The following is a 27,894-nucleotide window of genomic DNA, read 5'->3' as shown; positions in this document are numbered from 1 at the left end:
AGTTATTTAGAGGATTACAGGCTTACTAGAAAGGAGCTCAGAAATGGACTGAGGAGAGCCAGGAAGGGACAAGAAAAATGCTTGGCAAGAGTCATATTTGAGGAATAAGAGAATGATCAGGGAGAAGGTAGGGCTGATCAGGGATAGCGTAGGGAACTTGTGCGTGGAGTCTGAGCAGATACGGGAAGCCCTAAATGAGTTTTTTGCTTTGGTTTTCACTAAGGAAAGGGACCTTGTTGTGAATGGGAACTTTGAGGAACTGGGAAACCGGCTTGAACAGATCAAGATTGATGCAATTGCTGAGCTGTAAATTTTGGCAAACATTAAGATTGATAAGTCCCCAGGGCCAGACCAGATTTATCCTAGGTTGCTCCGGGAAGCAAGAAAGGAGGTTGCTAAGCCGCTGATGAAGACCTTTGCTTCCTCACTCTCCAAGGGAGTTGTACTGGAGGATTGGAGGGAGGTGAATGTTGTTCCTCTTTTCAAGAAGAGTAATAGGGAAATCCCTGGCAATTACAGACCAGTCAGTCCTACATCTGTGGTCAGCAAGGTTTTGGAAAGAATTCTGAGGGATAGGATTTATGACTATTTGGCAAAGCATAGCATGATTAAAGGCAGTCAGCATGGCTTTGTGAAGGGCAGGTCATGCCTCACAAATCCTATTGAGTTCTTTCAGGAGGTGACGAGACAGGTTGAGCAGTGGATGTGGTGTATATGGACTTCAGCAAGGCATTTGATAAGGTTCCCAATGGTAGGCTCATTCATAAAGTCAGGAGGTATGGGATACAAGGAGATTTGGCTGTCTGGATTCAGAATTGGTTGGCTGACAGAAGGCAAAGAGTGGTTGTAGATGGAAAGTATTCTGCCTGGAGGTCAGTGGTGAGTGGTGTCCTGCAGGGCTCTGTTCTTGGGCCTCTGCTCTTTGTAGTTTTTATAAATGACTTGGATGAGAAGGTTGAAGGGTGGGTTAGTAAATTTGCCGATGACACAAAGGCTGGAGGTGCTGTTGATAGTATCAAGGGCTATTGTAGGCTGCAGCGCAACATAGACAGGATGCAGAGCTGGGCTGAGAAATGGCAGATAGAGTTCAACCTGGATAAATGCAAAGTGATGCATTTTTGGAAGGTTGAACTTGAATGCTGAATATAGGATTAAAGACATGATTCTTGGCACCACAGGTTCTGTTTCCATTTCTATACATCTCTATGACTCAATTAGAGTCTGGAATGCGCTGCCGGGAAACATTGAGTCATACTACATAGAAACAGGCCTTTCAGCCCAACAACAAACACCAAAATAGACTAATCCCATTTACCTGCAATTGGTCCACAGTCTACTGTGTCCTGGCATTTTAAGTCCTCATCCAGATGCTTCTTAAATGTTGTGGAAGTACCTGCCTCCACCACCCTCTCAGGTAGTATGTTCCATAGTTCTATCAATCTGTGCGTGATTGTTTTCCCTCAGATCTCCTTTAAACCACTTAGTCCTCACCTTAAAAATATGCTTTCTGATCTTAGATACATCTGCCATGGGGAAAACATTCTCATGATCTACTCTATCTATGCCTCTTGTAATTTTGTGTGCCTCAACTGGATGCCCCCTTCAGCTTCCTCTGTTCCAAGGAAAAGAAACACAGTCTATCTTGTCTCTCCTCGTAACAGAGACTTTTCATCTCAGGTTACATCCTGGTGAAGCTTCTCTGCACCCTCTCCGGCACAACTGTTACAAAGCAGCAGTCAACATACCTCTGATAAATAAAACTGAAACACCCAGAAAAGATTGCTTTGCCTCATAATCTAATGAAACAAGTGTGAAATGTGATATAACCTACCTTTTACCCCTAATCTGTTGTAAACAAGTGGTTAAATGAGATGGAATTCTTTCACCCACTCTATAATTAACAAGTAACAATTTATTTATCTAACTCCAAAAATGAACAAATTAACTTTTGTTTTTGGAATTGAGTGGGTTCTACCAAAAGTTTTGTACCAAACTTAAGTAGCGTGGTGGCACCGCTGACAGATTTGCGAAAGAAGAACACAAAATTTCGGTTGACAGAACAATGCCAGGAGGCATTTGAGAATTTAAAGTGTTAACGTCTGCACCGGTTTTAGCCACACCAAGTTTTCTAAACCCCATTAAAGTCGTGGTTGACGCCAGCGATGTAAAGATTGGGGAGCTGTATTGATGCAGGAGGATGATGGCAGAATTGAAAGGCCACTTGGTTATTTTTCAAAGAAACTCAACATCCACCAGAGAAAATGCTCCACCATTGAAAAAAAAGTTATTGAGTTTGGTACTGGCCTTATACCATTTGTTTGTTATGAACAATGTTTCAGAGAACATTACAGCGCAGAACAGGCCCTTTGGCCCTCGATGTTGCGCCGACCTATGAATCCAATCTGAAGCCCAACTGACCTACGCTATTCCATTATCATCTATAGGTTTATCCCCAAGGACCATTTAAATGCCCTTAAAGTTGGTGAGTACAGAAAGTAGACAGAGAGGATTTCAGAGATTGTTGTGTACACAGACCATAATGCTCTCACCTTTTTTGGAACAGACAGAAAAGACAAAAGTATGAAACTATTTTGTTGTGGTCTTATGTTACAGACTTTTAATTTACAAATTGTATATGTTGCAGGTCATAAAAATGTTATTGCAGATGCATTACCATGGGTTTAATAAAAAATGTGTAGCTAAGACCAGCACTGTCCAATGTTATATATGTATGCAAAATCAGTATGAAAGGTATAACTTCACATTAAATACCTAGGAATAATAGATAATGCCTATTATCACGCAATAATGCCATTAAGATTTAGAAGAGAGAAAAGAATGAAGCCATCTTTTCATCAGGCTTCGGAACCAACATGACTGGTGAACTCCACATGCTCTGACTTGGCTTGATGATGTCTTCTTGAAACATCGCTTCGACTTGCTTCTGTCCTGTGCTGCTATGAGAGGATTTAGCCTGTAGGGAAGTTGTTTATCAGAACAGCATTCCCTACACCAACCTCATACACTATAGTATTCGTCCTCCCGATTCTATTCCTACATATGTCCTCATATTGTTACAACAAGCCTTTCAAGTCAGTTTTCTCTTCCCGAGACTGATAGCTTATTAACCTATGCCATCCCATCAGAACTTTCTTGAACTACAATAAGGACAATTACTGCAGCCATGGTGGCAGACAGGTGGCACATGATATTTGTGCCATAAAGGTGTCAGGCAATAATCATTACCAATAAGATTCTAACCACATTCAATGGTATTACCATTACTAAGTACCTACATTTTAACCAGAAACTGAACAGGACTCTCAATATGAATACTGTGGCTACAGGAGCAGGTCAAAGGCCAGGAATCCTGCAGTGAGTAACTCACTTCCTGACTTCCAAATGTGTGTCCACCATCTACAAGCACAAATCAGAAGTGTGATGGAATACCACCCCCTCCCCTTCCTGGATGAGTGCAGCTCCAGCAGTACTCAAGAAACTTGACACCATCCAGATCAAAGCAATCTCCCTTGTGTGGTGCCACGTCTCCAATCATTCAATCCCTCCATCATTGACACTGACTAGCAGCAATGTGTACCATCTACAGAATGCACTGCAGAAATTCACTAAGTGTCCTGAGGCAGCACTTTCAAAACCGCAGCGACTTACTGTTTGAAGGACAAGAGTAGCTACACAGCAACACCACCACTTGCAAGTTCCCGTTCCCACCAACCTAAGCAGCATGGTGGCACAGTGGTTAGCACTGCTGCCTCACAGCACCAGAGACCCGAGTTCAATTCCCACCTCAGGCGACTGACTGTGTGGAGTTTGCACGTTCTCCCTGTGTCTGCGTGGGTTTCCTCCCACAGTCCAAAGATGTGCAGGTAAGGTGAATTGGCCATGCTAAATTGCCCATAGTGTTAGATAAGGGGTAAATGTAGGGGTATGGGTGGGTTGCGCTTCGGCGGGTCAGTGTGGACTTGTTGGGCCGAAGGGTCTGTTTCCACACTGTAATGTAATCTAAAATCTAATCTAAACTGGAATCACGCTACTGTTCCTTCAGTGTCGCTGGGTCAAAATTCTGGAACATGTTGAAAGCTCAAAAAGCCAGTGTATTCATAATAGATCAAATGACCTTCTTCTGCATTGTCGCAATTCTTTAATGCTGTAAACAAACACCTTAAATTATACAATAGATTAAGTTCACTGATACCTCTCCACGAGTGTGCAAATGTAAAATTTCAGTCTGGGAGTCACAGATTACCTAAAGAAAAGAGTAAGAATCATTGGTGATTTTAAAGCAGTTTATTAACAAGCAGAAAAGACATATGACCCACAATGGGTAAGAATGGTATATTGATCCCAGATTCGACAAATGTATGGGCACAAGTAAGAGGGCAGTGATCCCTGGGACTGGAAGCAGCAGTCTCACTAGAATAGTCTCCTGATCTCGGATCAGGTGGATGCTGATCTCTGTGGCTGGAAGTGGTGGCCACCTTGGAATGATCTGCTTTCAATGTATAGAAGATTAGATTAGATTAGATTCCCTATAGTGTGGAAACAGGCCCTTCAGCCCAACCAGTCCACACCGACACTCCAAAGAGCAACCCACCCAGACCCATTTCCCGACACTTACCCCTTCACCTAACACTATGGGCAATTTAGCGTGGCCAATTCACCTAACCTGTACATCTTTGGACTGTGGGAGGAAACCCACGCAGACACGGGGAGAATGTGCAAACTCCACACAGACAGTTGCCTGAGGCGGGAATTGAACCCGGGCAGCAGAGCTAACCACTGTGCAAAGGACAAAGCTGATCTCCAGTGCAAGGCCCTTTCCTGTGCAAATTTTCCCTCTTTCCTGTTACTTTAGTTTATTTTTGGGAGCCTTCTGTCAATCATTCACAAGAGCCAATCCCTCCTTTTCCCCTCAGAAGTCCATGGAGTCATTTTAGATTACATAGATTAGATTAGATTACTTACAGCGTGAAAACGGGCCCTTCGGCCCAACAAGTCCATACCGACCCTCCGAAGAGCGACTCACCCAGACCTGTTCCCCTACATTTACCCCTTCACCTAACACTACAGGGAATTTAGCATGGCCAATTCACCTAACCCGCACGTGTTTGGACTGTGGGAGGAAACTGGAGCACCCGGTCTCATTGTTTGCTGGGACATCCTGTTTAACTTATGCTAGATCCCTCACCCTATAAAACTCGTCTTACGGCAGGGCGTGAGTGAGGGACACTTCCTTTGAAGATAACATACGTACACCATCAAAGTTTGTCAATGCAAGAAACCTTCTTCACAAGTGACAGAGGGAGCTATTCCTGTAATATTCAATTGATTTTTTCAGATTCTGCTTCCGTATTAGATAGCAATTTCTTACAAATCCCTCAACATGGAAAAGGAAATATCCTTTGAAAGCAAAATACTGTGGATACTGAAACAAACACAGAATGCTGGAAAACCTCAGTAGGCTGACAGCATCTGGGGAGAGAGAAACAGTTAATGTTTCAAAATGGGTACGTCATGTCTTCAAAACTTGGAATATCTTTATTGACTTCTTGCAACTGATTTCTGACTAACCCAGCTGTTTCTAAACTATGAGCTTGTTTTCCTAAGTTCCAGATCTCATACTGCAGATAACTTACCAGAATGATTAGAATCAGGAACAGAAACCCTTGAGCTGGTTCCAAGAATAAATGTCAAGACATCTCCAGTATGATAACTACCAATTTTGATTCATTCTCCGTACCTGCATATCATCTCACACAATTCTAGATCATGTCATAAGTATAAACGGTTTAAACGAAGCTCACATGTGGAACTTAAAGATTCTCAAGTTCTCTGTTCACCTGCAACCACCTCATAGAAATTTTCACAATCTAGATTTGATGCCCCTCTTTAATTTTACTCGTTCTGACAGAAATTAGAGTGTTTAATTCACTCCTGATCAGCTTAATGCCAGTTTCCCTGTGGAGTATGTGTCAATGCCTTGATCATTCAAAATGTTATCTGAATCTTTGATCGATATAAATCAATCAGTGCTGTTCTGTCGTCAATATTAAACATGTCGAGGACCTATTTTTCCTTGCAGGTCAACCACATATTTTCCCATGTTAATTATCTGCAAGCTCACATTGGCATCTCAACATCATGCCATTGATGCATCTGACACAAGTCACTCTTGGTTTTTCAGGTCAAGATCAAGAGGGTGTCAGTCTGGAGGTATGTGCTAATCTCCTCCTGTATGGATCTGATGTCTTGAATAGTGCCCAATCAAATTTGGTTTTCCCAACAAGTTGGGAGGCCAGAATACAAAAATAGATACCAATTTACTCATCAGATCAATGCTTTCCTAACTTTTCTGAGAACAAACAGCGATATCAAAGAATGAAGAAAATAGAAAATTACAGCATAGGAACCTTTAGCCCTCCAAGCTCACGCTGATCCAGATCCTCTATCTAAACCTGTTGCCTATTTTCTAAGGATCTGTATCCCTCTACTCCCTACCCATCCATGTATCTGTCTAGATACATTTTAAATGACGCTGCCGTGCCCACCTCTACCACCTCCGCTGGCAACGTGCTCCAGGCACCAACCACCCTCTGTGTAAAGAACTTTCCACATATATCTCTCTCAATATTTTCCCCTCTCACCATGAACTCATGACCCCGAGTGACTGAGTCCCCCACTCTGGGAAAAAGCTTCTTACTAACCACCCTGTCTATACCTCTCATGATTCTGTAAACCTCAATCAGGTCACCCCCTCAACCTCTGTCTTTCTAAAGAAAATAATCCTAATCTACTCAATCTCTCTTCAAAACTAGCACCCTCCATACCAAGCAACATCCTGGTGAGCCCCCTCTGCATCATTTCCAAAGCCTCCACATCCTTTTGGTAATGTGGCGACCAGAACTGTACACAGTATTCCAAATGTGGCTGAACTAATGTCGTATACAACTGTAACATGACCTGCCAACTCTTGTACTCAATACCCCGTCCAATGAAGGAAAGCATGCTGTATACCTTCTTGACCATATTGACCTGCGTTGCCACCTTCAGAGTACAATGGACCTGAACAGCCAGATCTCTCTGTACATCAATTTTCCTCAGGACTTTTCCATTTATTGTATAGTTCACTCTTGAATCGGATCTTCCAAAATGCAACACCTTGCATTTGCCCTGATTGAACTCTGACATTTCTATGCCCAACTCTCCAATCTATCTTTCTTCAGCTGCATTCTCTGACTGCTACTATCTGCTACTCCACCGATCATCTGCAAACTTGCTAATCAGACCACCTATACCTTCCTCCAGATCGCTTATGTACATCACAAACAACACGGATCCCTGTGAACACCAATGGTCATAGTTCTCCATTTTGAGGAACTCCCTTCCACTACGACTCTCTGTCTCCTGCTGCCCAGCCAGTTCTCTATCCATCTAGCTAGTACATCCTGGACCCCACGCAACTTCACCTTCTCCATCCGCCTATCATGAGGAACCTTTTCACACTGATCTATCCCATCAAAGTATACTCAAACTGAATCATTCCAATTCCCACTTGTTGGTATAATATTCTCCATCTTATATAAGTGGAATATGCCATTAACTCATTCCTTCTCATTTAGGAGTGCTGAAGGAACTTTAATGGCTGATCTAATATTGATGTAATATGGTGTTTGTAGATCAGAGACAGGACTTGCAATCATTTTGGAAATAACACTCGTGTCTCCTGTTCTCAACACTTTGGCAAGAAAAATAACAAATCAAATAAAGCCAAATTTTAAAACAGCCAACAGATCAATAGTGGGATTAATCTTCTCATATCATCTACAAGAGAAGTCTACAGCTGATAATTTAATCTAAAATACTGTCGGTGTCTGTGATGGGGCAAGTAAACCATTATATTATGGGCGGCACGGTGGCACAGCAGTTAACACTGCTGCCTCACAGTGCCAGAGAACTGGGTTCAATTCCAGCCTCAGGCGACTCTCTGTGTGGAGTTTGCACATTCTCCCCGTGTCTGCATGGGTTTCCTCTGGGTGCTCCGGTTTCCTCCCACAGTCCAAAATTGTGCAGGTTAGGGTGGATTGGCCATGCCAAATTGCCCGTAGTGTTAGGTGAAGGGGTAAATGTAGGGGAATGGGTCTGGGTGGGTTGCGCTTCGGCGGGTCGGTGTGGACTTGTTGGGCCGAAGGGCCTGTTTCCACACTGTAAGTAATCTAATCTTTAAAAAAGTTAACTGAATAAGAATAACTCCAAGTATGAGTTACAAAATGCATGCAGAATTGTAAAATGTTTCAAAATGTTTGATTTCAACGGTAAGTTTCAGCCTTGATATTAAAGTTTGCACCAAACTCCACCCTTTTTAACTTTTTCATCGAGGGAGGTTGATGTAAAAGTGAAAGTGAAATGTAAAAGTGAACCTTCATTTTATTTTACTCATACTATTGTACTACATTTTAATTTTATTTCATGTATTTAGTTCAAATCATCACCACCTTTGAGGGGAACAACCTAGCTCTCAATGCCGGCAAAACCAATTAACTCAGTACCGACTTCCAGGCAGGATGTTACTCATGTCCCCCCCTACACATTAACAGGTGGAACGAGTGGAAAGTGTCAAGCTCCTGGGAGTGGTCATCCACAACAGGCTTTCTTAGACTCTTCATGTGGACGCACTGGTTACAAAGGCCCAACATCTCTTCTTCCTCAGGCAGCTGAGGAAATTTGACATGACGGCGAATACCCTGACCAACTTTTAAAGGTGCGCCATCGAGAGCATTTTGTCTGGATGTATCACTACCTGGTATGACAACTGTACCATTCAAGATCGGAGACAGTTACAGAGAACTCGGCCCGGACAATCACAAAGGCCAACCTCCCATCTATAGAATCCATCTACCAGGCCCGCTGTCAAGGAAAGGCCACCTGCATTCTCAAAGATCCATCCCAGCCTGGCAATGTTTTTCTACAACCTCTACCATCGGGGAGAAGGTACAGAAGCCTGAACACACGCACCAGCCGGTTTTGTAACAGTTTCTACCCTACTGTTGTTAGAATACCGAATGGACTCACAAACTCTTAACATTCGCCTGTACCTGTGTTTTTGTTTTTGCTGCTGTTTACTTGTTACTTGCTTATCTATGCAACTTAACTCTGTGATCTGCCTGTATTGCTCACAAGACAAAGCTTTTCACTGTGCCTCGGTACAGGTGACAATAAATTCAATTCAACTATTCTGCTTGTATGCAATTAAACTTTCATAAAAGCAGACAATTGTGTGACCTAGCCTCACTTTCAGACCAAAGAAGAACCAACGTACATGTTAATCATTTATTTTACCAATTCTATTTAATACTTTGCTTTGCGCTTTTTTCTCTTTTGTTTTTGCTTCAGGAAATTTTCCAAATGTCTGTCAAAAAGAATGAAATTAAGAAAGCTCACTTTCACAGGGATACAAAAGCTTTGACCTCCCCAGAGCTAAAAAGAAAGAGTTGGACAGCCTGGAGTTTTCCAGTTTGAGAGATACAGATGACACTTTAAGTTAAAGCATAACTTCTGGAATCAAACATCTTGGTGCCTTTGAATCATAGAATTCCTACAGCATGGAAACAGGCCCTTCAGCCCAACAGGCCCCTACCCACTTCCAAAGAGTAACGCAACCAGACCCATTCCCCTACTACTCTACATTTACCCCGGACCTCGGGCAACTGTGTGGAGTTTGCACATTCCCCCCCGTGTCTGCGTGGGTTTCCTCCAGGTGCTCCGGTTTCCTCCCACAGTCCAAAGATGTGCAGGTTTGGTGAATTAGCCATGCTAAGTTGCCCATAGTGTTAGGTGCATTAGTTCGGGGAATGGGTCTGGGTGGGTTGCTCTTCGGAGGGTCAGTGTGGACTTGTTGGACCGAAGGGCCCGTTTCCACACTGTAAGGAATCTAATCTAATCTAATGCACCTAACCTACACATCACTGAGCGCCATGGACAATTTAGCACAAACAATTCACCTGACCTGCATATCTTTGGATTGTGGGAGGAAAACGGAGGACCTGGAGGAAACCCACACAGACACGGGGAGAACGTGCAAACTCCACACAGACAGTCGCCCAAGGCTGGAATTGAACCTGGGTCCCTGGCGCTGTGAGGCAGCAGTGCTAACCACTGAGCCACTGTGCTACCCTAATTAACATGTATTTTGGAATCTACTCCTAAAGATTTGCTTTCACTCAATAATTATATTTCACTTTATTCAGCACAGAAGCTGGTAGCATTCTAGATGTAAGCGCCAAATTGTAAATTTCTCTTGTAGCTGGTGTACAGAGAAGATCCTGTTCATTGTTAACTTGCCCGCACTGAAACCACATTGTGTTTCTGGATGAAGTCACTCCACAAGTGACTGGAGTTTTTGAAATGCGAGCCCATTGAAGGACCTACGATGAGAGCTGACCTGCTGTTGCAATTCCTCTCTAACACCATTCTTTTCTATGATGCAATAACTTTTGCATACGCACATCCTATAGATATGAAAAGACTTTTCACATCAACATAAAAAACAGAAGCAGTAGTTGACTATATGGGCACCTGGGCCTGCTCTACCATTCGTTGAGATTGGCCTGATCGGTCTCTGTTTCAAATCCACATTCCCATTAACCCTCAATACCATGATCCCTGCCTAACAAGGATCTATCCACTTCCAGCTTGAAAATAACCAATGACCTGGTCTCCATCGCATTCTGAGGGGAGAGTGCCAAAGTTGGACAACCTTCAGAGACTAAAAGAAAATCTCATCTCAGTCCTGAAAAGGCGATGTTTTAATTTTAAAATCTTAGTTCTGGACTGACCCACAAGAGAAAACATCCTTTCCACGTCCATCTCATTCAGACCTTTTACACTTAAATGAAATAACATTTCACTCATCGAAACTCCAGTGGAAACAAGCCATAAAGGCTGTCCAACCTTCTAACATAAGACAAGCTGCTCATTCCAAGGATCAATCTAGTAAAGATCCTTTGAACCACCTCGAAGACATTCAGACCCTTCCTCAAATAAGGAAACCAAAACTGCACATGGTATTCAAGATGTTGTGTCACAAAAGCCCTGTATAACTGTAGCATGATGAAGGAGCAGCACTCCGAAAGCTAGTACTTCCAAATCAACCCATTGGACTATAATCTGGTGTTGTGTGATTTTTAACTTTGTCTACCCCAGTCCAATATCAGCACCTCCACATCACAACTGTAGCAAAACAGTCTTGCCTTTATGTTCAATTCCTCTAGTAATAAGGGATAGTATCCCAGTAGCCTTCTTGATGATATATTTTATCTGCACACGAACTACTGGTGACTCATGGACCAGAACACCTAAAGCCCTCTGCACCTCAGAATTCTACAGTTTTCTCCATTTAAGTAATACTCTGCCTTTTTATTCTTCCTGCCAAAGTGAACAACATGGTATTTTTCCACATTGTGCTCCACCTGCCAGGGTATGGGAGTTCAAAACTAGAGGGCAGTGGTTTAAGGTGAGAGGGGAAATGCTTTAAAATGGACCTAAGGGGCAACTTTTTCACACAGAGGGTAGTGTGTGTATGGAATGAGCTGCCAGAGGAGGTGGAGAAAGCTGGTACAATTACAACATTTAAAAGGCATCTGGATTGGTACATGAATAGGAAGGGTTTAGAGGGATAATGGCCACATGATGGTAAATGGGACTAAATTACTGAGGATATCTGGTCAGTATGGACGAGTTGGACTGAAGGGTCTGTTTCTATGCTGTACAACTCTATGACTCAACCTAGCTAGTTCCATCCGTAATTTCCTTATGTCTTTTACACAGCACATTTTCCAACTATCTTGGTATTGTCTGCGATATAACTACCATTCCTTCACTTTTCTCAGCTACCTCATTGATTTGTTATGGACAAGGCCAGACCCCCCTCAAAATATTTTAAGAATGTAGCCTAGACCCTAACCTTTTCTTACTTTCAAAGGTCAATGTGAAGAGCCTGTTACAGATGCAATTTGACTGGTCAGATGAGTCAATGTGAAGCAAAAAACACAATTTATTTAAACCAAAGTAAGAGGAACTTAGAATAACTTAACTCTTTTGGAAAACTTAACAGAATAATAGATACATTACTAATAGAATAATAGATACATTACTAATTAACTGTTCCAATGTTGTAACATCCCATAAACATACCCCTTGGCAAAAAAAAAGAGAAAATTCAGACACAGATTCTCACATGTAGCTCTCCAATCTAGGAAGGTAAAATGTCAAGAGAAAATTCAGACAATAGCAGCCAGGAGACATTCACTGAAGCCTCCAACAGCTTCAGATGCTAATGAAAAACCAAAACCCAAACATCCCTAATCTGTGAGAGCTGGCCACACATATTCAGATTATTTTAAAAAAAACTCAAGAAGACTCAAGCTGTTTGTTCAAGTGGCTCAGCTCCTCTGCCCTACAACCTCTCTTCAAAAACAAAATCAGGACAAAATAATCTCTTAAAGTGACAACGTCGTCACAAACCTAAGTTGCAAAATGTTGAGTGCCCAGCACAGACCTGTACAGAAATTTATTCATCACATCCTGCTAATCGGAAAAAAATTTCATTTATTTATACTGTGGCTGGCTGGCAGAAGACCATCTTACATCCATGTTAATGTGTCACGTCCACAAGCTTGTACTTTCTGCTGTAACCGTCAATATAGCACGTCACCAAATACCTTCTTGAAATCTAAGTACATGGACACAAACCCTTCTATCGACGGCATGGTAATTACTCCTTCAAAAACTCCAATAAATTAATCAAACATGATTTTCTTTTCATGAAGTCTGCTGAGTCTTCCTGATTTTTGTTTTCGAAGTGGTGGCACGGTGGCTAGCACTGAGGCCTCACAGCGTCAGGGAACCGGGTTCAATTCCGCCCTCAGATAAATGTCTATGTGCAGTTTGCACATTCTCTCTGTGTCTTTGTGCTTTTCCTCCGGGTGCTCCAGTTGCCTCCCACAGTCCAAAGATGTGCACATTCGGTGGATTGGCCACGCTAAATTGCCCAAAGTATGCAGGCTCGGTGGATTAACCATGCAAAATGGTGTCTGGGTAGGATACTCTTTGGCGAATTGGTGAGCCTCAATGGGTCAAATGGCCTGCTTCCACGCTGGATTTTATGACCCCAAGTGCAAAACTGTAGTTTCTTTAATGATTGCTTCGAATGGCTTCCCCGTGACAGAGATCATGTTAAGTGGCCTACGCGTTCATGCTATCAGCTTCCCTCCATCTTGAATAGACAGGGTTTTTCGGGGTGTTGCCACTTGCCCAGAGAATAGGTGGTTGTGAATGTGCAGAAATAGATCAGACTTTTGTGCTTAAGCAATTCAGCTATGGTTACATCCTCTGCTTGCTGTGTAATCAAGGGCTGTTTCGAAATCAAGCGATGAGGGTTCCTTGTCAAGGATGACAGGAAGCTGCTGAAAATGCCAAACAAAACTGGGAAATGTGCAATCTCAGAGGGGTACAACTCAAAGATGCGTACAATCCACTGGGATACTTACATCTGTCGGTAAGAATTTAAGTAACTACCGATTTCAGGGAGGCAACCTTGTAGCTCCACTTGACCCCAAATGCAGCACGTGGACTTCCACTGTCACAGGCAGTTTGGATTCCTTGACATGTTCTTTGCACAGTAGCTCTCCAGACTTCGCACAGTCATTTTGGCGACTTTCAGGTGAATGTTCTAGCATATCGGGTTGATGTTGTGCATCAGGTCAGTTTTGCTTTTTGCTTCAATGACAAGTCACATCTAGTGAACAGGACACAGACCATTCTTTGTTGTGGGTCCTATTTTTACCAAACATTGCTGCTGCTGCTGCTGCTGTGTCGAAAATGATTGAATTCAGAAACTTGCAAGTTTCATCACTAATGATCTTGATCGATAAAGCTTTTATTTTTCTGTAAAATGTCTCACGAAATTGTCAAGGTACACTAAACGATATACTTTCAAAATGCTGCTCTGTGCAAGTCTGTAAGAACTGTCACCAAGTATTAGTCAACACTGTCTAATTGGAAATGTTCATCAGTGTGTTCTCAGACACTGTGTTCGAGAGTTTGCACCAAAGATCAATAGAAGTTTAAAGTAAAAGTTGATAAGTGTATTGTAATCAAGTTCCTTTAAAAAGGACACTGCAGCCCCAAAAATCGGAACAGATCCACTTATCAGGATTGTTAACATCAACAGAGACATTATCAAAAACTATTTCAACTATAAATCTTGAACGTGATTAACAGCTGAATTCAAACTCTGTTGACGCTTATGAATTCTCTGATGTGTCAGCAGATTGGATGACAGAGTAAATCCCTTCCCACAAGTAGAACAGGTGAATGGCCTCTCCCCAGTGTGAACTCGCTTGTGTACATTCAAATCAGATGCAGATCTGAATCTTTTTCCACAGGCAATGCAGCTGAATTGCCTCTCCCCAGTGTGAACTCGCTTGTGAGACCAAAGGCCAGATGAATGTGTGAATCCTTTCCCACATACGGAGCAAATGAATGGCTTCTCCCCAGTATGAACCCGTTGGTGTGCACTGAGGGTGGATGAATGTCTGAACTGCTTTCCACACTGAGTGCAGCTGAACGGCATTTCCCCACTGTGAATTCGCTGGTGTAACATGAGGCTGGCTGACTGAGTGAATCCCTTCCCACACACAGAACAGATGAACCTTCTCTCCCCTGTATGGGTGCGCTGATGTGCAATGAGATTGGATGAAGACCTGAAACTCTTTCCACAGTGAGTGCAGTTTAATGGCTTTTCTTCAGCGTGAATTCGTTGGTGCACTACCAGGTTGGATGACTGAGCAAATCCCTTTCCACATTTGGAGCAAGTGAATGGCTTCTCCCCAGTATGAATTCGCTGGTGTGCAGTGAGGGTGTTTGAATGCTTAAACCTCTTCCCACACTGAGTGCAGCTGAATGGCCTCTCCTCAGTGTGAATTCGCTGATGTAGCAGGAGGCTACCTGACTGACTAAATCCCTTTCCACACACAGAGCAGATAAATGGCTTCTCTCTAGGATCATCTTGTGACGTGAGGCCAGTTGAAGACTTCAACTTCCTTGTACAGGAAGTGTCACTGAATAACTTATTCCCAGTGTGAATTCGCTGGTGGGACCAAAGTCCTGATGACTGAGCGAATCCCTTCCCACACACAGAGCAGATGAATGACTTCTCACCAGTGTGAATTAGTTGGTGCGCAGTGAGATTTGAAGACTGCCTGAACTTTTTCCCACAGTGAGTGCAGCTGAATGGCCTTTCCTCAGTATGAATTCGCTGGTGTGCAGTGAGGTTGCATGACTGCCTGAATTTTTTTCCACAGTAAGTGCAGCTGAATGGCTTCTCCTGAGTGTGAATTCGCTGATGGTACATGAGGCTGGATGATTTAGTAAATCCCTTCCCACACACAGAACAGATGAATGGTCTCTCCCCTGTGTGACTGCGTCGATGAATTTCCAGCAGAGATGGATAATCAAATCCTTTACCGCAGTCCTCACATTTCCATCGTTTCTCCATGCTCTGAGTGTTCTTGTTTCCTGATGAAGGGCTTTTGCCCGAAACGTCGATTTCGCTGCTCGTTGGATGCTGCCTGAACTGCTGTGCTCTTCCAGCACCACTAATCCAGTATTGCGTCTCCCCAGATCGAACGATCAGTTGAAGCTTTTTTTTAAGGACACAACACTGATATTTTCTCCACACTGTGAGTGTTGTGATTTTTTTCAGGCTGTGTAATTCACTAAAGCTCTCTCCATAGTCAGTGCACTGGAACACTCAGTCAGACCAGGTTAACTGGTTAAAGCTCTTTTCACAGCCTTTGCACCAGAACAGTCTCATTCTGGGGTGTGTGATAGTTTCAGTGTTTTGCCAAATCATCCTCAGGTATGAAATATTTCCCCACATGCAAAGCATCAGACATTTCTCCTTTCATATTCAAAATCCAATCATATTCAGGTCCTGCTGAATGGGGTGACTGTAACATCTTGATGTGGTGTTCGATTACATTTTCCAGTCTGTAAATACAGGATTGAAAAAAAAATCAGAAAAGACATATCTAAAGATTCCCATTCATTATGTCCCCAAAGACCTGACATCCTCAACAAAATGGCCGCCGGTTGCCAGGGTCATTCCCTCACCAAGATGGCGACCGAACAGTTGCCTAGGTAACCCGGGACCACTTCGGGAGATCGTGCCCCGGATCCCTGACACCCACTCACAAGATGGCGGTCAGAAAGCCCGCCCGCTGAGTAAACACGCCTAGAGATTCCTATTCGGTGCCTCAGGGGGCCTCCTCCAGGAATTGATAATGTTACCAGGACTCAGTGCCGCGGTTTCCACCCTTACCCTTCCTCAATCTCGTCATGACACCGGACCGTCCGCTCCTCCTCATGCTGTCTCCATGACTGACACTGAGCATGCTCAGAGCACAGACTGCTTCTACTTTGCGCACTGGGCTACCGTAGTCACTGATAGGGGGTTTTCTGCAGCGCAGGGCGGTCTGGGTAAACAAAACGCCATTAACCTGCACCCTCCCGGTAATTGCCAGTCGCTCTCTGCAACGTGGGGAATTCTGGATAGACCAACTGGACATGACGGACAGCTGAGATGTTTATAAACTTTGTGAAATAGAGAAACACATTCGTCTGATAGGAGATCATGTTAACATGAGCAGACAGCGGTGAGAAAACTTCTGAGAAGTACCACATTGACAATCAGTACTTAATGAAACTAAAACAAAGAAGTGAGCGTATATTTGCTTACAATTTAATCAATCTAATTGGGGTTACACTTGAGATTTGTGCAGCACCCCGAGTTTATTAATCCACTCCCTGGCGAATCTTTGATTCTTCACATCTTCTTGACCACTTACTGATTCTGTCTTCTCAGCTCAATCACCCAAACTTGCACTGGGGCATAAGTTCATAATATCAATAAGGAACAAAACAGCCTCTCCTGCATTAGTGCACTACAGACCCATGATGTTGTTGTATCATTGAGTGTTTCCAATCAGGAGAGGGCATACATATGGTTCTGATCACCAAAGAGCATGCCTGCAGTGGTTGCCTCATACCTCAATATGCTTTCAAACAAGAGTGTGGCGGCACCCTGCTCAGTGGCAAGATTCTCGTGCTTGAGGTCCTGTTGTGCTCGAGTGAGAGCTCAAGTCCATGTGACCATTGTTTTCACAGCCAGGGTGCATACCAAATGATGTAGTCCACCCAAGGCCACGATACTGACCTTTCATGCGTGTGCTGGCCCACTGAAGACACTGCTTGTTGTTTTCAGAGCACGTTCTTGGGTATTGATAATTATTTCACCCCAATGCAGAGCACTGAAATTGCAGATAAGTTTCAAGAGTTTTTAATTTTATTTCCTACTTATACAATTCCCTCTGATTTATTGCAATGATTTTAGCATTGCTTTAGCTTTGTTCAAATATGACAGGCTATACTAATGGACCATTATCATTATTATTTCTCTCCTGCTCCAACCTTAATATTTCTCTGTATTGACTAAATGCATATCCCATCGAATGCTTTTTGCCTCTACATTTCCAGTTCAAATTCATTTCATTTTAATTTGAATTAACCATATGAATAATACTTCAAACTGAAATAAAACTAAAATGAAAAATAAGTTTTCAATTAATTTATGTGGACCTGGCTAAGTCCTTCCCAAATCAATCTCCTGTCTGGTAATGGAGAGGCAGAAGAGTAAATGCATAAATGAGAGTGTGTGTGCATGCATGCATGCAAGTAAATATGACTGTGTGCAAGGGAATGCCTACAAGAGAGTGAACGAGAACGTATGTGAGAGGGCATGGAAGAAAGAGAGATAGAGACAGAGTGTGTCTGTGTATATACACAATCTGTACTGGTACTGAACTGAATGCCCACAAGACACACACAGAGACATTGGGCTGTACACACATGTGGACACAACAAGCAAGTTCTGCCTTTCATCGTCCTCCTTCCACAAAAACCTAATCACACATCAAACTCGGAGAGAAGGAAACACAGGCTGAAAGGCATCTAATTTCTAACATCCACTTTTTTAATGAACACCGCACAACTTGGAGTGTGCACCAGTAGAGCCAAATGAGAAGTCAGCATTAGTTAGATCCAACTCCTTAGCTTTCCAGCCCCATCCCATTCTCTGGGGATTTGGAGCCCAGTTTGTCTCTCCCTACCATTACATATTAAGGGTGTTTTTTAAAGCTAACTCTACTCTTTGGCCATTTCTTAATGGATATATTTATTGAATCACATTCAAAAAAAGTATTGCTTTGAGACTTTTTTGTTGCTCAGCAAGTTGCTTCATATCTTAACTTATTTTGACATTCATGCTTAATGTTGTGCCAAAGCAGATTTCATGCAAGTGAAATGGTAAGCTATCAATAAATTTGATTGCTTTTTAGAGGGCTGATAAAATGGGTTATTTTTACTTCAATAGAAATAGGAAGTATTAAATTGCTCAATACATTGAACAGTATTTATGCAAATGTCAGTGACTCTTTAATCTTAAACTGTGCACATTGTAGATCTGAAACATTGATTCTTGGCCTGGTGGGAATTTCTAGAATTTTCTATTTCTATTTCAGGTTTCCAATACCTGTCATATTTCACTGTTGACTATCTACACAATGCTAGGCATTTGTAAATGTGGTCAGTTGAACATAAAATAAGAATATATTTATTGTCAAGGCAAAGTGGTCCGATGTAGAGTCTTCTCGACTTGAAACATTAGCTTGGTCTCTCTCCATGGATGCTATCTGACCTGCTGTGATTTCCAGCATTTTTTGTTTCCAGTGCAATATTTTCTGTTGGCCAAGCCTTTTGAATATTGCAGGCTGGATATGTATAGAGAGAGGGCCAGACTCAATGAAGCAAAGCTGGTTGCAAAATATGAACAATCATATTGTGCATACATGTCTGACAAAGTTGTGAAGTAAATCAACATTAAATCTGAGTTTTCATTGGGCTTTATGAATAATAGAAGACAGTAGGCAAGGTGTTTTGCTAAGTCCACACGAAATGGGTTGAAACCATTGTGTCTCCAGTGTACTATGGTTTCCAATTCTGGAAACCAGAAAGATGTTGGGCAGGATTGGGGTTATTGAGGGCCAGAAACACCTGAAGAACCAATACCAATAGTTTCATTTCCTGGGTCTGGTTACAGCACAGAGGGAGGCATTTGACTTACTGTGTCTATGTCAACTCTCTGCAATAGCAATACACCTAGGCCCATTTTTCTAATTTGGCCCTATACTTCTGTTCTCTTCAGATAGTTGTTCAATTCTCTTTTAAAAGCCTCAAGTGAATCTGCCTCCACCATATTCTCAGGAAGTGCTGTGCAGATCTCAGTGAAGCAATTTTTTTTTCTCATATCAGCATCATTTCTTTTGTCAATTATTTTAAACTGGTCTCCTCTGGTTCTCAACACTTCCACCAGCAAGAACACTTTCTCTCTATTTTCATTATCCCAACGTTGGGCAGCACAGTGGTTGAGTCGTTAGCACTGCTGCCTCACAGTACCAGGGACCCAGGTTTGATTCCAGCCTCGAGCAACTGTCTGTGTAGAGTTTGCACATTCTCCTCGTGTCGGTGTTGGTTTCCTCTGGTTGCTCCAGTTCGCTCCCACAGTCCAAAGATGTGCAGGTTAGGTGAACTGCCCATGCTAATTAGCCCATAGTGTTCAGGGATGTGGAAGTGAGGTGCATTAGTCAGGGGAAATGTAGAGTAATAGGGTAGGGGAATGGGTCTAGGTAGGTTGCTCCTCAGAGGGTCGGTGTGGACTTGTTTGACCAAACGGCCTGTTTCCACACTGCAGGGATTCTATGATCTCATGATTCTGAACACCTGTACTGAATCTTCTCTTAACTTTCTGTTCTTCATGGAGTAAAGTCCTGGTATCTCCAATATATCCACATAACTGAAGTTCCTTAGTAGTGGAACAATTTTTAGGAATGCCTTTGTCTCCTCTTAAAAAGTGGTGATTCAGCAAAATATTAAAATTCAGGCCAAATCAATATTTATGCAGATTGTTCATAATTTCTTTAATTTCTCTAATCCACGGCTGTACTTTAAAAGTCGAGAGTATAGTGCTGGAAAAGCACAGAAGGTCAGGCAGCATCTAAGGAGCAGGAGAATCAACGTTTCGAGCATAAGCCCTTCATCAGGAAGAGCATCTGCAACCATCACTCTACTACCTGTACATTAAAAGCCCAGAATCTTCCATTAATTAACCATGTCATTAACCTGACCTTCAACAAAAGGAACTGTAACTAACACACACACACACAAAAGTATAGGGATTTTGTAACCCATCCAAGGTGGAAAATTATCACACCAAGAATAGTCTGTTCATCTGCCCTGTATGATGGAAGATATTCACTCAGTCATTCAACCTGCTTTTGCATCAGCAAGTCACAGTGGATGATCTATTCACCTCCTCTGTTGTAAGGATCAATTCACTCCGTTATTTAAAGACTATGACTATGACTCCATCAAGAAGTTCACACAACATAGAGTATGTGTTGTCTGTGTGTAGTTATTTAATGAGGAGAGGTTGTGTATGTTGGACTCAAAACACTGACCCTGCTTCCTCTCACAGATGCTGCCTGACCTGCTGAGTTTCTCCAGCAATATTTGCTTTTGGGCCTGTACTTATTGGACTTCAGATGAAAAAGAAGAGATTTTATTGAAACATATAAAATTCTTAGGGGCTTTACAGGATAGATATGGAAAAGGTTGAGTCTAGAACCAGGGACATCATCTCAGTATAAGGGTTACCTATTTCTAACAGAAACAAGGTGGAATTTCTTTTATTTGAGGGAAAAGAATATGTGGAATTCTTTGCCACAGAGGACTGTTAAGGCTGGGTCATTAAATGTATCCAATGCTGAGATAGATAGATTTTTAATCAATAAGGGAATTGTGGATTATGGGGAAAAGACAGTGTTGAGAATCATCAGATGAGTTATGATCTCATTGAAATGCAGAGCAGACTTAATTGGATGGCTATTCTACTTGTGTTTCGACATCCTGTGGTCTTCCCTATCTCTGTCATCTTCTCCAATCCCGCAACCCTCTGAGGTATCTGTGCTTCCCTAATGTGGATTTCTGGAGTATTCCCACTTTTAGTTACTTCACAATTGATGGTTGTGTCTTTACTCGTCAGCCGGAAGCTCCGGAATGACATCCCTCCACCTTTCTACCTCAATTTCTCTATTTTAAAATACTCCTGAAAACGTCCCTTTTGATCCACCTTCTGGTCACCTGTCCTAATATCTCTGAGTCTCAGTGTCAACGTTTGTCTTGCGACTTTCCAGTGAAGTGCATGGAGATGGTTCATTCTGAGAAAGGCACCATATAAAATGAAGTACTCAAAATGTTAACTGAAAACAACAAATGCTGGAGGTCACAGTGGGTCAGACAGCATTCAATAAGAGAGAGAGAGAGCAAGTCAACTTTTCAAGGCCAGATGACTCTTCAACAGACCCCAAGTGAAGTCTGGAGGGGTCAGCATTTATGTTGAGTCGGAGGGTGGGAGGTGGCAGTGGTTAGGATAAAGTGCCGGTGGAGAAAAGTTGTTGATAGTTCGGGTTAAGCGATCAGTGTTCAACAAAGTGTTTGCCCTTCTCACATTCCGATCACTTAATCTGAACTATCCACGTATTTTCTCCACCAGCACTCTAATTTACCACCGGCACACCTTCCAACGTCGTGCTTCAACTGTAGCATAAATGCTGCCATCTCCACACTTCACTTCAGCTATGATGCAGTCATCTGGACTCAAAACGCTAGCTTGTTCTGTCTTCATGGCTGCTGTCTGACGCGCTGTGATCTCCAGAAGTTGTTGTTTTCAGTACAGGTTACATCCGCAGTAATTTGCTCCTTCTCGAATTCTCCAGCAAATTCTGATTTTGTTTCAGAGCTCTAGTGTGCGCAGTTCTTTGTTTTACATTTGATTTCCCTAAAACTCTTATTTGTCGCCCTCCTTTCGGATCATTAACAGGGCTTTTTTTTTGCCCTAAACAATGATGGACCCCCAATCTAAATCCCGACGGCCTCTAGGTGCAGACACGGGATCAGGACTTTCTAGTTGTGGGTTTTGAGAGTGGACCCCGAGATGGCAATCACCATCTCCATCCAGGTCCAGCACCGATAACCGCGCGTGTTGCAATTTAACAATGGGGCCAGGTTATAGTCCAACAGGTTTAATTGGAAGCACTAGCTTTCGGAGCTCCGAAAGCTAGTGCTTCCAATTAAACCTGTTGGACTATAACCTGGTGTTGTGTGATTTTTAACTTTGTATTCCCCAGTCCAACACCGACATCTCCAAATCACAACAATGGAGCCCGGGCGATTAATGACTGAGAACTGGAAGACCAAGCATTAACCAGCTAGTCCTCCATCCAAGCGGTGTGAATGAGGAGGCGGGGCTTCCTCCAACCAATCAGTGTGAATGAGGGGGGGGGGATGTAGGGCAGGAGGATCCAGTTGGAGGGGTTGGTCCTCAAACCAATAGGAGTGAATGAGGAGGCGGGGCTGGAGGGCAGGGTCCTCCAACCAATCGGGAGTGAACGAGGAGGCGGGGCTGGAGGGCTTAGTCCTCCAACCAATCGGGAGTGAACGAGGAGGCGGGCCTGGAGGACTACGATGGAGCGGATAGTCCTCCAACCAGTCGGGAGTGAATGAGGAGGCGGGGCTGGAGGACCGATCCGGAAAGAACGGTCCTCCAACCAATCGGAGTGAACGAGGGGGGGGGGGGGTGGTGGTGGGGAGGGTATTCCGCCCACGCCGGTTACCCGGGCAACTGGCCGCCATCTTGGCGTGAGGACAGTTCGGAGCGGAGGGCACTTCGAGTTCCAAATCCGAGGAAGGTCTGAACCTCGGCCGCTTATCCAAATTCTGGAAGATCCAGAAAATTTTTCATTGCTGCTGTTCCTGAAGTAAACGTAGAGACTGCTACAAATACTCACTGCGGTGGAAAAGTTCCCCTTTGGTCCTCATTTTCTGTCTTTAGTTCCAGATTCCCAGCAGTTGCAGCCTTCCCCCCCCCCCCCCCCCCAAACAATTCTGCTCTTCATCCGGCGGTAGTGAATCCGTGGAATTTTCAATCACAGCGGGCTATTGAGGCTCGGTCACTAAGTTTATTCAAGGCTGAGAGAGAGACAACTTTGAATATCGGTAAGGGATTCGAGGGTGAAAGGAAAGTGGAGCTGATGGTTATGAGCTGAAAATGTGTTGCTGGAAAAAGCGCAGCAGGTCGGTCAGCGTCCAAGGAGCAGGAGAATCGACGGCTCCGGCATCAGCCCTTCTTCAGGAATGAGGAGGGTGTGTCCAGCAGGCTGAGGTAAAAGGTAGGGAGGAGGGACTTGGGGGAGGGGCGTTGGGAATGCGATAGGTGGAGGGAGGTCAAGGTGAGGGTGATAGGCTGGAGTGGGGTGGGGGTCAGGAAGAAGATTGCAGGTTAGGAAGGCAATGCTGAGTTCGAGGGATTTGACTGAGACAAGGTGAGGGGAGGAGGGGAAATGAGGAAACTGGAGAAATCTGAGTTCGTCCCTTGTGGTTGGAGGGTTCCTAGGCGGAAGATGAGGCGCCCTTCCTCCAACCGTCGTGTTGCTATGGTCTGGCGATGGAGGACTCCAAGGACCGGCATGTCCTCGGTGGAGTGGGAGGGGGAGTTGAAGTGTTGAGCCACGGGGTGGTTGGGTTGGTTGGTGCGGGTGTCCCAGAGGTGTTCTCTGAAACGTTCCGCAAGTAGGCAGCCTGTCTCCCCAATATAGAGGAGGCCACATCGACTTGACTACACCTCCTCCCACCCTGCCCCCTGTACAAACGCCATCCCATATTCCCAATTCCTTCGCCTCTGCTGCATCTGCTCCCAGGAGGACCAGTTCCAATACCGTACAACCCAGATGGCCTCCTTCTTCAAAGACCGCAGTTTCCCCCCAGATGTGATCGACGATGCCCTCCACTGCATCTCCTCCACTTCCCGCCCTTGAGCCCTACCCCTCCAATCGCCACCAGGACAGAACCCCACAGGTCCCTACCTACCACCCCACCAACCTCCATATACATTGTATCATCCGTCGGCATTTCCACCACCTCCAAATGGACCCCACCACCAGAGATATATTTCCCTCCCCTCCCCTTTCAGCGTTCCAAAAAGACCACTCCCTCCGTGACTCCCTCGTCAGGTCCACACCCCCCACCAACCCAACCTCCACTCCCGGAACCTTCCCCTGCAACCGCAAGAAATGCAATTGTGGCCTCCTCTATATTGGGGAGACAGGCCGCCTACTTGCAGAACGTTTCAGAGAACACCTCTGGGACACCCGGACCAACCAACCCAACCACCCCGTGGCTCAACACTTCAACTCGCCCTCCCACTCTACCAAGGATATGCAGGTCCTTGGACTCCTCCATCGCCAGACCATAGCAACACGACAGTTGGAGGAAGAGCGCCTCATCTTCCGCCTAGGAATCCTCCAACCACAAGGGATGAACTCAGCTTTCTCCAGTTTCCTCATTTCCCCTCCCCCCACCTTGTCTCAGTCAAATCCCTTGAACTCAGCATTGCCTTCCTAACCTGCAATCTTCTTCCTGACCTCTCTGCCCCCACCCCCACTCCGGCCTATCACCCTCACCTTGACCTCCTTCCACCTATCGCATTTCCAACGCCCCTCCCCCAAGTCCCTCCTCCCTATCTTTTATTTTAGCCTGCTGGACACACTTTCCTCATTCTTGAAGAAGGGCTCATGCCCGACACGTCGATTCTCCAGCTCCTTGGATGCTGCCTGACCTGCGCTTTTCCAGCAACACATTTTCAGCTCTGATCTCCAGCATCTGCAGTCCTCACTTTCTCCTCGAGGATAGAACCAGTAGACCGCCACATGGATTGTTCCTGGAACCTCAACTATTTACAACTTTTTTTCACGACTTGGATGCAGGGCCCAAATTATTGGTTGCTAGTTTTTCTGATGCCACAGCGCTGATCAGGAAAATAAATAAGTTTTGTGGAGGATAGAGAGAGTTTGAAAAAGGTCAAGGTTGTGCATAAGGAGTGACACATGGGAAATTGAGAACTTGTCCATTTTGGCAGAAAGAATAGAAAAATAGCAAAAGTCTTTAAATGGATGACAGAACTCCAAGATATGGAGGAATCTGAATATCCTGGCATGAGTCAAAAAAGTTCAATATGTGGGTACAGCAAGTCATTGAGAAGACGAATAAAATATTTTTGTTTATTGCTAAAGTAAGGGAATAGAAAAATAGGGATTCAAGTCATCAAATATTTCTGTAGAAGTGGAGTATTGCAAAAAAGAATGCATTTTGTTAAAGCTTTCTGTCTTGCAGTCATCAGGACAATTCACAAGAAATATCAATGTAAATTGAAAATATTCTTTTTATCCTTTCTTTTCCCTATTCTACCACGTTTATTTTTAGAATACTACTGGCACTGAAATATTTTCAAACTTTTGATATAACACTCTGCATTTGCCTTTGAAAAAAAACTAGAGAAGTTGCAACGAAGTCTATAGTGCTTTCTGTGGCAGTTTTCCAGTACACTTTGTGGCTGAACAGGTTAAAAAATTACAACACCTTAGCATTAGAAGAATTACAACATTTAAAGACTTTTGGACAGATACGTGAATGGGAAATGTTTAGACTGATTTGGGCCAAGTGCAGGCAAATGAGACTAGTTCAGTTAAGGAAACCTGGTTGGCATGAACAAGTTGGGCCAGAGAGTCTGTTTCCATGCTGTATGACTCTGTGACAGTTCAAGTCATCCTGTATTTTAAGTTTATAGATCCAGTATGCTGAACCAGGTTTATATACTGTAGGGGAAGAGTGCTAATTCATTGACAATTGGACTTTGGTGGAGCTTGCCATGAAGAATGCGTCAGTTAATTATGACTAGCAGTTTTGCTGAATTGGCAGTTTTTAATCTTCACATTTAACTGTCAGTCATCATATAACTGGTGCATTTTCTATGGCAGACCCTCTGCCAATCAAGAATGAACTCGTGATCCAATCAGCACTCTCTCCTCAGACAGTGTATAAAGCTTATTCTTTCTTTGCATTTGATAATTTATGTGAATTGTCGTGTTAAATGCAAGATTAAAACAAAAATCGATTAGCAAAGTATGACATTTTCCTTGGAGAGAGAAAAGCATGGATGTTCTGTTATAGTTGTACACAGTATTGGTCAGGTCACATCAGGAATATTATGTACAGTTTAGTTCTCCCTATTTTAGAAAGAATGCTACATTAATAGCAGTTCAAAGAAGGTTCACTCACTGGGATGGGTGAGTTTAGCAAGCCAATATCAATTGGAGTTCAGAAGAATGAATGGTGATCTTATTGACACGAATAAGATCCTGAGGGAACATAACTGGCAGAATGCTGAAAGAATATCTGCCCTCAAGGAGAAGCCTTGGATAAGAAGGGCACCGTTGAAAGTAAAGAGGCTTTTATTTTAAGATGGAGATGAAGAAATACTGTCTTTGGAAGGCTCAAGGGTCTTTGAAACTTGCTGCCAGAGAAGCATTGAGGAGGTGTCACTGAATACATTTGAGGCAGAAATAGATAAAATCTTGATGAACAATTGAGTTATTGGTTATTGGGCAGACGAGAAGGAAGATTGAAGCCATGGTTACATTAACCATGAACAATGAAATGGTGGAGCAAGTTCAAGGAGTCAAATGGCCTGCTGATTTTGTTTTATTCACTTGGGTGGTGCTGGCTGGGTCAACAATACTTAGCCGTCACTCGTTGCCCTTGAGAAGGTGGTAGGAAGCTGCCTTCTTGAATCACAGCTGTCCATGAGCTGAGGAAGACCTGTTGGAGGGAATTCCAGAATTTTGACTCAGCGATAATGAAAAAACAGCAATATGTTTCCACGCAAGGATGGTGTGTGGCTTGGAGGGGAACTTGCATGTAGTGTTCCCATATATCTCATGTCCCATCCTTCTAGGTGTAAGTGGTGATGGGTTTGGAAAGTGCTGCTACTGAGTGTCAGTGGTAGAGGGAATGGATGTTTGTGACTGCTTTCTCCTGGATTATGTCAACCTTCTTGAGTGTTGTTGGAGCTGTTGAAAAGAGAGTTTTCTTTCTCTTGTCTGTTTCTCTTTCCCTCTGTACTCCGGCTCAGTTTCCATCATCTAAACATGGCTAGGATATTTTTGGAGATGAAGTTCCTTTATATGTTTCCAATGGCCAATGCTTGTAATTACATTTAGAATCATTTCATTGACCTTGAGAGTGGACTGGGTTGGAAGGATGGTTGCTCTGAATTTTTTATTTCTCTATTTTCAAATTTATTCCCATGATCTGCAAGACTGGACTTGTTATTTCTCTTTTTCTGATTTTCTTTCCTAAGAACTTGTATTGAAGAATCTGTACCTAGGTACTTTGCACCTAAGATGGCATTGTCAGTGGCGACTTGTGAACTTTTCACCATACTCATTTGAGTACACGTGACAGTAAAGCTAATTTAATTCATATCAATTATGTTTTCTTTACAATCTAACTTACTGCATATCCTCAGTGAGAAAGTTCCAACTCCCAAAATCTACGTAAGACATCGAACATCCATTCAGGTCGGGTCAGCCAAGCTGCATTCCAGTCCTTAAGTCAACTTTTGCCAACCCATCTAGCACTGGCCTGTATATCAAGGAGAATGATACACTGAGCATTAGGCAGCTGGACATTAACGGTGCAGATGTCAGGGATCCATGCAGATCAGATAGTATTTAAATTATGACTTTAGGTGGTTCATGCCTGCTTGCTGCTTCTGCAGAAAGCTGTGCTCTTAATTTCCGTTTCCAATGT

General features: G+C 43.5%; 2 protein-coding genes across 3 annotated transcripts in view; one reads left to right on the top strand and one right to left on the bottom strand.

Moving 5' to 3' along the window:
* LOC140457227 (uncharacterized) overlaps window positions 1-27,894 on the top strand; it is a 65,632-nt gene that overhangs the window by 26,125 nt on the left and 11,613 nt on the right.
* On the bottom strand, window positions 12,050-23,103 carry LOC140457206 (uncharacterized). 2 transcript variants are annotated; one of them, XM_072551284.1, is made up of 2 exons: window positions 23,037-23,103; window positions 12,050-16,065 (listed from the first exon to the last, which is right to left on the bottom strand). In XM_072551284.1, exon 2 carries the CDS (start codon window positions 15,569-15,571, stop codon window positions 14,270-14,272), a length of 1,302 nt encoding a protein of 433 aa, XP_072407385.1. In that variant the 5' UTR covers window positions 15,572-16,065; window positions 23,037-23,103; the 3' UTR covers window positions 12,050-14,269. The 2 variants fall into 2 exon arrangements, with proteins under 2 accessions (XP_072407385.1, XP_072407383.1); XM_072551282.1 differs by lacking the exon at window positions 23,037-23,103 and adding an exon at window positions 16,397-16,466.

This window comes from Chiloscyllium punctatum, chromosome 31 (assembly GCF_047496795.1).
Source record: "Chiloscyllium punctatum isolate Juve2018m chromosome 31, sChiPun1.3, whole genome shotgun sequence".
Lineage (NCBI taxonomy): Eukaryota > Metazoa > Chordata > Chondrichthyes > Orectolobiformes > Hemiscylliidae > Chiloscyllium > Chiloscyllium punctatum.
Note: the sequence above shows the minus strand (reverse complement) of the source record. Positions and strands in the feature narration are given on the sequence as shown.